Source organism: Channa argus, chromosome 12 (genome assembly GCF_033026475.1).
Source record: "Channa argus isolate prfri chromosome 12, Channa argus male v1.0, whole genome shotgun sequence".
NCBI lineage: Eukaryota > Metazoa > Chordata > Actinopteri > Anabantiformes > Channidae > Channa > Channa argus.
The window spans coordinates 4,645,574-4,656,976 of NC_090208.1; the positions used below are offsets into that span (position 1 = coordinate 4,645,574).

The 11,403-nt window shown below is 38.1% G+C and overlaps 1 protein-coding gene across 8 annotated transcripts in view; it reads left to right on the forward strand.

Moving 5' to 3' along the window:
* Nucleotides 1-7,705, forward strand: part of LOC137137843 (uncharacterized) — a 70,402-nt gene extending 62,697 nt beyond the window's left edge. For 3 of the 8 annotated variants that reach the window (XM_067524599.1, XM_067524598.1, XM_067524597.1), the window contains exons 3-10: nucleotides 5-2,464; nucleotides 2,919-2,954; nucleotides 3,486-4,077; nucleotides 4,147-4,191; nucleotides 4,324-4,479; nucleotides 5,189-5,299; nucleotides 6,803-6,889; nucleotides 7,189-7,705. In XM_067524599.1, the coding sequence (XP_067380700.1) occupies nucleotides 3,870-4,077; nucleotides 4,147-4,191; nucleotides 4,324-4,479; nucleotides 5,189-5,299; nucleotides 6,803-6,889; nucleotides 7,189-7,256 (675 nt within the window). In that variant the 5' untranslated portion in view covers nucleotides 5-2,464; nucleotides 2,919-2,954; nucleotides 3,486-3,869 and the 3' untranslated portion in view covers nucleotides 7,257-7,705. The other 5 variants (XR_010915790.1, XR_010915789.1, XM_067524601.1 and 2 more) reach the window with 5 other exon arrangements.
* The last annotated feature ends 3,698 nt before the right edge of the window (nucleotides 7,706-11,403 follow it).

Consider the following 11,403-nt stretch of genomic DNA (forward strand, 5'->3'; position numbering starts at 1 on the left):
ACAGGTGATGAACCAGAATCAGATGGAAACAACAGAGGACATGTTGGACTGGCAGTGGGTTTGTCAGTTGTTGGTGTGATTCTTGTTGCTGTTGGTGTTGTTGCTTTTCTGATCTTTAGAAAAAGATCCACAGAGCAGAATTCATACTAACCTGCTGAAAGTGCAGGTGAATGACAGATGTAGCTGTAAAATGTCTCAGATCTCTTACAGCCAATGTAGCATGTGATACATAAACACTGTACAAATACCTGTAAAATCAATTACTCTTTACTTTAGCAGAAGTTTCTAAGATCAGAATCAATCTTATTATAATTATATGTGACTTACTAAGTGCACTTATTAATCACTACTTTAAAACACTACACTATTAAAACACAGTATCTATGGATGTTTCTGAATGTTTTAGTTCAAATAATTGGTTCAGATGGGTCATACAACAGATTAACTGTCTGCACATGAAGAAAAGACACTAACTTTAGAATCACAGTCTTCATCTGAATGACTTTGGACTTACATGGTGCAAAAGTGGGTTTGATTCAATGCAAAATACATATTACATATTCCTTTCATCATTAGAATGGCTACAAATATGCTAAAAATAGATATGAGTATATTAATTAAAGCAGCTTCTATATTCAGTGTAAAGCAAAGAAGAACTTGTCTGTTTCCTGAATGATTCCTTGTGAAAACCTGCTTCTGTTCATGACATTTTCTGAATTAAACTTTCCCACAACTGAACATGAACGGGAGCCTCACTGTATTTGGTGATTTTAAATGTGTTGTTGATGTTGATGATCAAATCTCCCAAACAGTTTGTTTTCATCAGTGTGAAACAAGAGATTTGTGTGTTTTCCAGAACTGAATGTGTAGAGATGCTGGCAAATTGTCCTGTGACCCAGACACACTAAACATGGCAGCAGTGCAGAGACAGTCAGTTCTAAAGGTTTTTGTGTGAGACGCAAACAATTTCTGCTTTATTAGTAACTATTGGAACAATCCTATTTATTGTAATGTGATCATTGTTTCGTGTCAGGGACATAGGGGGCAGTGTACTTTAGCAGGATTCCACCATTTTGGCTCGTTTGTATTGATGGGAGCCAATCAGCATCCAGAGTCTATAAAAGGTTGAGAGACTGTGTGTGAGGGGCTCTGGCTTTGTGAAGAGGACAGATGTGTGTTCAGGGCCACCACTGTTTGAAGACAGTTGGAAAAGTTGCAGGCCTGGTCTGGAGGCTTTCTTTTGTTTGCTGCCATCTTGGCCATGTGCTTTTGTGTGGGCGCTAGTTTTGACGTCCTTTTGAGAAATTGTTTAGTGGTAAGAGGGTGGACCTTGTTTTTCTATCCAGTTAGGTGCAGACAGATGTTCTTTCATTTGGCACAGCTGTCCGGTCCAGGCCTCTGACCCTGTACTGTGGTTGTTTTTCAATTAAAAATCAAAAGCAAAGTCAGAGTTTGATTTCTTTGATGAAAATAATTCTACTTTCTGGATTTAGTGGGTTTAATGTTATTTTAGAAAAACATGGTTTGTGCCAACAAATTTGTCCTGTATGTGCAGGAAACAGATGAAAACAGCTGCTATCAGCTGAAGTCACATAGAACTGTTATTATCCAGTTCTGCCACCTGCTGGTTGACACGGGGAACAGTTCCATGGGTGGTTTTGTTCAGTTCAGGGGCCTCATTTATCAGCTCTTCATATAACGACTCTGAGAGCAGTCAGATTTTTTCTTGTGCTTTAAATTGTGTGTAAATGTAGAACTTCCTCTGAGCAGGTGAACCAACACATTCTCTGTGGTAAAGCAGTAAAATTGTGGATTCATTGAAATAACACGCACACAAACTGCAACTCTGTCAGACAATATGGAAACAATGTTTTCTGTGTTTCCATTTTAATTTGGAACACAAGACAAACATTTTGTACAGAATGAATGATGCCATTAATGCTTCTATTCCATCTTGTTTCACTCGTAACTAATTAATATTGAAAAATAGTGAACTATCAGTGAACTAGTTTATTTTAGACACGTATGCTTTTGTTTTTATTGTTATTCTTAACTATGTTCTGGCCAAACTATTTAAAATGAATGTGGCGTTAAAACATTAGAACCACCTCTTCTTATCATGCACTACAGTAGAACTCCACGACCCACTTTGACCTCAATAATTATCACCTTTCTGACAGTTTTAACCTAAAAACTGAGAAATCATAAGCTTGTAAAAGTAGAACTCATGGCAGAGCCACTGTATCAGACTGCACAGCTGGTCATAATGTTTTACCTGATTGGTTTATATAAGTAGTGATGTCAGTATGTCTGGGGTGGTTCTTTACTGTCGTCTGCTGGAGACATCACATCAACTTCTTGCCGACTAAAAGGAAGGAAGCGGGTAAAGCAGCTGTTACCAAACTAAGTGCAGACGTCTCATCAAGTTGTACAATGGACCAACGATGTATCCAGCTGCTACTCTGTAAGTACAGTCTGTATTTGTTAAATCTATGCTGAACTTCATACAAGTAGTGGTGATGAGATACAGCACAACATGACAGAAAAGGTTATGGTATCAAACATGAAATGAGATGTAAAATAAAATGATCCAGAGCAGCATCATGACAATATTTAAACAAATAGAAGTTATATGCAGTATAGATGAAATATAATAAGTATAAATGTATCATTTGTAAAAATTAAAAACACTGAGAAATATAAATATCCATATCAGCAACTGTGTATTGTAACGTATCTGAACGAGTACAACTATTATTTGGATCAGTAACCTTTTGAAATAAAGGTGTTCGAAAGTAAGAACCAGATTTAATTTTAATGTGTAACATCCATATTTAATGAAATGTTACTGTAAGTAAATACTCTACATGCAAATCTCCAAATTAGCCGACTGTCTTTTCTCTTTTGTGTTTGTGTAGTTGTGACTTCACTGCTGTGGGGCTCAACAAACCAAGGTTGGTACATTTCTCATCCAATATTCATCAGCTGTTAAATGGTCAAACTGCTGATTTTACACAAGAAGAATAATGTACTGGTCCTGCTCAGTCCTCCTCACCCTGGGAAAAACTGTTGTATGATGTTCTCTGGCTGTGGTGGAGAAAACAAGCTAAATATTGGCTATAAAGCAAGAGTCCATGAAGACACTTGGGTATTATTGTAAACAAAAAGAGTAAAGATGCAGCTTAAGTTCACTCTGCACATGTAGAACAGATGCTAACTTTTAATGAACTAGTTAAAATGAATGGAGTCAATACACATAATGAAAACATGTTGTTTTATAAAGTAACTTGAATCTGAAACACTGCTAAACTTCCTCTTTATAAGTTAATAAAAACTAAAGAAAGTATCTTCATGGACTGTTACTCAGTGGACACTTAAGGCCAAATACTTTCTATATACTGCTAATACTACTGTATGACATTGTTGTTGGTCTGATTATTGTTACTTTCTACCATTTTTCCTCAAATGCACTGAAACTCTCACAGTTCATCTGACTGTGAGTCCCAACAGTGCTCAGTTCTTTGAGGATCAGTCTCTTACTATCAGCTGTGAGGACGTTGACAGCTCTGCTGGATGGACAGTGAGGAGGAACACAACTATAGGCACCATGGAACAGTGTGGAGGTGAAAGGGGAAAATCAATCAATAGTTATTTCTGTAACATCAGCAACATTGTCGAATTGAACAGTGGAGTTTACTGGTGTGAGTCCAGAGACGGATCAACCAGTAACAGCATCACCATCACTGTCACTGGTAAGATCAGACTGTGGAGTTAGTGTTGATGAAGCTGTGTGGAAATGGATGAAATGCTGTAGTTTGTCTCTGTGTTGAGGTGGAGCAGTGATCCTGCAGAGTCCTGTCCTCCCTGTGATGGAGGGACATGATGTCTCTCTGCACTGTCAAACAAAGAGGCCTCCCTCCAAGCTCCCAGCTGATTTCTATAAAGATGGCTCCCTCATCAGGACTGAGCCTACAGGTCACATGACCATCCACCATGTTACCAAGTCTGATGAAGGCCTCTACAAGTGTCACATCAGCAGTCATGGAGAGTCTCCACCCAGCTGGATCTACGTCACAGGTCAGGAGCTTCACTTTGATTTCAACACTTATTTCATCCACATTTTGAACAGTTGGATTCTCTCTACAGAAAAACCTACAACCACATCTCCACCCAGCTCGATCTACGTCACAGGTGAGCAAGAGAAAAATCAACTGACTCTCTGGAGTTTTGTGTATTGAGCTCAGCAAGTTTCTGCATTATCTGGTCATAAGTGAGCATGAAATATTTGCCAATTAGATTTTTTTTTCTTTTGGTCCATTTTAGAAAACTCCTCCACCACAACATCCAATGTTACTTCCACTTCATCAACCAAATTGAACCTTCTCTATGTGTCGTATTGTGTAGCACCTGTTTGTGGTCTGATTCTACTGACATTACTGGTTCTACTGGTGAGACAACATGTTCAGAGAAAACAGAAAGGTGATTCACTTAATTAAATCAAAAGCTCCAATTGACTATTGATTCCATCTTTTCCTGCTCTTGTGGAGACAGGTACCACAGTGGTCTGGTACAATGGCTACTTCTTCTATTGATGTTACACTGATCGTCTTGTCAGTCTCCCCCTCAAACAGATGTCCTTCTCCCTCAAACTGCATCTTAACATCCATCAAGTCAGAACCTAAATGCTCATAATCAGCGTCTCATTCAACCCATAGCAGCATAGTAGTCTTGAAATAGCTCTTCTAAGGCAGCAGGAATCTGCTGAAATAGCAAACCCATTATAGCTGCCAGAGTTCTTTTCAATAGGATCAAACAGTGTCTCTATATAAGAGGTTTCTCTGGTGGCTGCTACACTGGACCCTCTGTGTCATCATGAACTCTACATTATTATTACATTGAGGGATAAAGTCAACTTTGTGAGGTTTAGGCCCAGAACTACATGGTTAGTCTTAGTAAAAATATTATTATTCATAGATTTGTAGAAGGCTTAGAAGGCAAAAGCTGCTTTTTAGTGCGTTCAAGTGTAGTCAGAGCCTCTGTCTCAGAGACCCTCTCATTTTCTAGAGAGACCTCCAACACAGCAGCCAGGGGGCTTCTAAACATCCCCAAAGGGTCAAAATGCCATTTGACTTTCATAAATTAAGTGTCTGATAACAATGTTAGTAAATTATACTTTGATTCATTGCAGCTGATGAAATGACAGTCGGAGCAGAGACCATCACAGATGACATCACATACAGTGACATCAAAATACGACGTCATAAACATCACCAACAAAAGTCCAGCAGACGAAGCAAAGGTAAAGTTTTTTTCTTTTGTTTTGTGATGTGTTAGTGAAGCTTCTTTAATTATTTATTTATTTTGTTTTAAGAGTGAGTTCAGTGTCGCCTCAGTGGATCATCGTCCACATGTTGATTTAGCACAGTTTTTACACCTGATGACCTTCCTGACACAACCCTCCCCAATTTCTACCGGGCTTGGACCAGCACTGCACAGCTGGGGATGGGAATGGGCTGTTAGTGGTTCAGTGTCTTGTCCAGAAACCGTTTTCATAGCTGTTAAAATTAGCTGTAGCTCACTCTGCACTTCCCCATTACATTGCTCCAGATCAACAGTGTCTCTTTATCATGTGACAATGTCTTGAACATTGCAGCTTTCAGACACTGTCTCTCCCCGTCCAAACTGATGTAAAGTAGAATGTAGCTCCTGTTCTTTGACTGTAGGAAGAATCTTTCTCCTGGATGTCACTCAAGCTAATCTGCAAATTGGAGAAATTTGCACAGTAATAAAACTGTTTCTCCATTGGTCCAATGTTTGTGCAGTGACTCCATGCTGCTACTAAATGTGAACTTTGGGATTCAGATGTGCTGCTACCATGACGACTATTATGTCACAGGTGTTGTGCATCTCTTATTTTTATAATATGTTCCCGTTGTTTTAATACTATTATTATAATCATCACTACAGTGGAACACGGCACTAACAGTAGTTTGTACCATTCACTACTTTTCTTATAGACACTTAACTTCACTGAAGTGACCAAAAGCAACATGATTGTTGAGTAACATATGAAGTACAGACAGTCTTTGTTGGTAGAGAAGCTGCCCACCAACCAACGTACGAGTTGAAGAGCTAGTCTGTAAATGATAGTTCATTCTGGGGCTAATCACCACTTCTGTTTTAATCTTAAAATGTGTCTGACTTCTGTCAGCAATTTCCTAACGCAGCTACTGCAGATTTTATCAAACAGGAGGAAGTTGAGAGTTTCCACAGAACTATTTTCAGCAGCCGATCGATCAGCAGGACTGTGAATGTGGAACTGAGTGAATAGAACAAGGGTGTGTGTTCATGGTGATACAGGAACATGTGATCCAGTACAAATGTGTTTTTAGTTGGTTTTGGACAAAGACAGATTCAAGGCTTTGTGCTTTCTGCCCCTCGAATCTCAAACTTTAACATTATAGTTGTTTAGTTTTTTACTTCCTCCTGCTGCTTGAAGTGAGCTCTGACCTGAAGCTGGTTTGGTTTCTCACTGCATGTTCTGCTTCAGCTGATGACACTTTGCATTGAGTTTGTTTGTAATGTGGTTAAATGTGTCAAATGCTTGTAACAAAATGTCGTGCAGCTCTCCAGTTTTATTATAGACTGTCATGCACATCAGAGGTGTTAAAAAAGAAAAAACTTGAACTTTTCGAATCTCTATAAGAAAATGAATCCTAATGTAGCAGAGCAGTAAATGAACTAACAGTACTGGTATCAGCTGTAGTACTTAAAGTAATGTGATCTGTATCTTATTTTGCAGAGACTGATCCAGCTGCAGTTTACTCAACAGTGAGAACAGAAGACGTCACTTACGGACAAATCGTCATCGGACCAAACAGGAGCAGAGGTAAAGCTGCTATTTAGTTTTAATATTCCTATCAGAATCAGGACTCACCACTTAGTAAATAGTCCCATAATAAAATGTACTTATTGCACCATTTATGTTTTTAGCAGCACTTTTATCAAAACTGTCTTGATTTAGGCAACAGATAACACGACACACTGCATGTTCTACAAAGCAGAAAGAGACGTTAGTCTGACACTGTTGGGCTGTTTGTTGGTCTCACAAACACTTCCTGTTGGGTTCTGTGTGTGTGTGTGTGTGTGTGTGTGTGTGTGTGTGTGTGTGTGTGTGTGTGTGTTCAGAGTTGTCTCTAGAAGCAGATGTTGTCTACTCTTCAGTGAGGTCAACATCGACACCTTCACACCTTTAGTCCGATCACTGACACAGACCTGCTGCCTGCAACTGGTTCACACAGCTCCTCCCACCAGACACATGTATTCTTTCAAACTATTTACATGTTTGGTTGTTTGTTCTCATAATTTTATATCATTATTCCATTTTAAATCTCTAATAACTCTTCTAAACCAATTTGATCAAGAACTTTCCGGCATTTTGTGTTAATTTTTTTTATTTCCTGTACTTTTATTAACCCTCAGGCTGTTGTTGGTTTGTAGATGAGCTGCAGCAATGGGAGTATTGGTCTGAACATCTATAAATAAACTGCAATTTTATATAAATATTTTTTATTTCATTTTTACTTTTAATACCTGTTTACTACTCATTTAATAACTGCATGTGTAAAATTGTTTATGATTGATACTAATCATTTTTCATTACACCATTCAGGCAGGAATAAAGTGTTTCTAACAAATGAAATAATTGTAATTATTATTTATTCTAATATAGTTACTGTTCTACATTGTGGTTGTTGCTGGAAGATTTAGAAGAACGTGTCTTTATAGCTGTAACTATAAAGTAGTTTAGTTTTACAGGATATGTTTAAAATACTAAACAGTCAGTAAAATACTAACTCACTCAAGTACAGGCTACATGTTTAGTATATTGTTTCATTTAATCAACATGGAACCACATGGTTTTATTTCATATCACATTGTAACTGTTATTAAAGAGCAGTTACTCTATTTGTACTTTGTAATTATGTACAATAACATCTAAAAAGTACAATCTCACATGCTGACCCCCAAATGCACATGTCTTAGCTTTGTAACAGCAGTTTCCTGTACTTGTTCTAACGCACAAAATATTCACACCAGCTTGTAGGTGTAATATAAAGTGTCACCCCCACCTTGCATGATGAAACTCACATCAGTCAGATAATGTTATATATGATACATTTTAGGACTAAGGGGCTTGATATCTCTGATTTTTACCAAAATGCTTTATTACTGTAGGTAAAAACACGCCTCAAAAAATGAATTAGGACATTAGGTTATTTAAAAAAAGTGGAGTAACCATTTCAGCAGAGTCATTTATTTAAATATATTTATGCCTCAGGTGCTGGTGTAAAGTTCTGTTTCTGGAATTAAACTCATCACAAAACTAAACCATCAAATACAGAAATACAGCAGCAGTGACACATGGTCAGTTTGTGAGGTGAATCGTTGGCGAGCTCCAAACCACAACATCTATTCTTCCTTTGCAGCATTTCTGCACCGAAACCTGTCAAACATTAGTCATGTTTCAGTGAACACTGTGGCACCAGAGAGACAAGTTAGAACCAACTGTCTCACAAAGAAACTAATGAAAGGAAATAATCAACATCACATTAGCGATTGCAGCCCAGTGACCTTTGATGAACTTTCACTCACTTGAGGTCAGAACAGCAACTTGGCTCCACAGTGATACTGCAAGTATGTGCAAGAAGTGTTAATACAGACCAAGCAAAACCTGAACCTGCTCTTCTGCTGTGTCCTGTGCAGACGAGCAGCATCTTCTGCCACCTGCTGGACACAGAACTCAAATTTAAAATGTACTGAATAAAATGTGAAACTCAAGTCAAGTCAAGGTTTATTGTCAGTTCTTCCACATGTACAGTACATACATACAGGGAACTGAAACTGCATTTCTCTCGGATCCATGGTGCTAACAGGTAGTTCTAACAGTGGAGCATAAGATCTAGATCACATAAATATAAAAATATAAAATACACTATACAATTCAACTATACAATAACGGCATTGGTGAGTATACTAATAAAAGTACAATACAAAGTACAATAAAGTAAAAGTAAAAGCAGCGCAAGGGACATGGCAGATGGAGTGCAAACCAGTAAAGTGTACATCAGTGCAGGTAACAGAATTAGTGCAAAAACATGGCTTATTCAGACTGGTAAAAGTGCAGAGGGCTCAAGAGCAGTTCTTTAAATTAAGTTTACATGTGAGGTAGTAGGGGGTTATAGTTCTGTGCCTGAGGCAGAAGAGGGAAGGGGGGCAAGTTCCGGAGCGAGTTCAGCTTCCTGACAGCCTGATGGATGAAGCTGTCCTTCAACCTGCTGGTCCTGGCCTGTAGACTCCGCAGTCTACTCCCTGTTGGCAGCAGGCTGAAGAAGCTGTGTGATGGGTGAGTGCGATCACCTGCATTGCAGAGGGCTTTGCGGGTGAGACGGGTTCCATAAATGTCCTGCAGGGAGGGGAGAGAGACACAATGATCTTCTCAGCTGCTCTCGCTATGCGTTGTAGAGTCTTCCGGCAGGAAGTGTTGCAGTCCCCATACCACACAGTGATGCAGCTCGTAGTGATGGGAAGTTCGGCTCTTTTCAGAGAGCCGGCTCTTCTGATTCACTACAAATCATCGGCTCTCAGAGCTGCATCTTTTGCTCATGACACATCACTAACTGAAGCACAGTAGAGCAGAGAGCGTGACTGATCACCTGCCGCTAAATTTCTTTATAATGTTGTAGCCTTGGACATTATTTGTCCGTAAGTATTTTGTTTATTACCCTTTTTTATGCTGTAAACATACTGTGGTTGCTGCATTATTATTTTGCTTTAAAATCGTTTATTTGGAACTATGGTAAATTGTGGTGCTCATTGCTGTTGTGACTCAGCATTTTTTTGTTTCAATGTTTGAAACCTTGGATTGTGCCTTTAAGATGCATGTTATGTTATTTTCATTCCTATTGTTGTTTGTGTTCAGTTTTACAGTGAATAAGTGAGTAAAATAAAGCAAGAGAAACGAAGAGTGAGCCTTCATTAAACATTCAAGAAAAGTTAGGCCTTGTGCTTATTGGAGGACTTCACACTCACCATGTTAGCTAACTGTCTAGCAAAGAACAAGTTCCACTCTTTGTGAGGACAGTATAGAGAATCTAATGCTGTTTAAGGCCTCGTCAACGTGTTTTTTCTCACTGTAAACAACTGACTGTAGTTTTTAATCAGACACTCAGTAAAATGTAAAGTATCACCACTCTCATGTTTTATTAAGACTGTGGAACTAATCTATTGTAATATACAGTAAACATACTACATACAGATGAAGTGACTGTAGTAATATTCTCAGCTGATTTGTTCAGTGGAGATTTATTCCTCACCAAGTTAAAACCAAACAAACGTCTGTAGAGATTTGTCTCAAATCTACAAAATGTTACGATGTTTAACTAAAGACACAAATAGGTTCTTTTCAGTTGCAAAGTCAGATATTTTTCTGACTCTAAACTACAGTAAGAAATGGTGCTAATGAATTTTTTTTAAAGTTCTCTGCTGTTCTCTTTTTTTACGTTTTCCAAGTATAAACACTGAACATGTTTCTGTATTTCTGATCCAGGGTTTGTATAAATGTAAATATTGAACAAGCTCCACATTTGGTTTGTTGCTGTAAGTTGTTCACCAGAACTTGACTGACCTGTTGAACAGGTTTATTCAGGTCTGATCTGATCTGATCTGATCTGGTCAAAATACAAACCACAACATGATGATTTTTGTTCACTGTAACAGTCCAGACTAAACCAGTTTCAGGAAAAAGTCAGAGTTCAGCTGTTTCTATCAGACTGAACTAAACTCAGCACTCTACACCCTCCATGATACACATTTGGTTTTTGACATGAAAATAACTTTCTGTGGATCACAGGACACAGAGGTCATCAAATAAAACTGTTAAGATGATGATCTGTCAATGAAAATCAATTAAACTGGAGACTATAGACAGTAAATTTACAATTAAATTAGATCTTAATCTCTGGTTTTAAATTAGTTCAGTCAAACATTGTCTTCTACTGTCATATTCTGTAGTGTAGTCACTGCATCATAAATCCATATTACATAGTGATTTTATTCAGACCTTCAGTCTGCAGTTTGTTTTCAGGTGGAAGTTCAGGCCTCAAGTAACTGTGGGAATAAATGAAGTCACAAGTGAAGTCAAACTGTTTCTACACTGAAATCACTTATAAAACACTGATCATAAGAGTTGAGTTTTATTTCCACCTGAACCAAACTGCTGCAATTCTAATTAGTTAACCTTACTTATTAAAGCATGCAAACCATTTGCCTTGAAAAAGCAAAGTAAACTGGAACAGGTCTTGTATTTTGTACTTACAAATACTTATCAAGTGTGGTAAACTC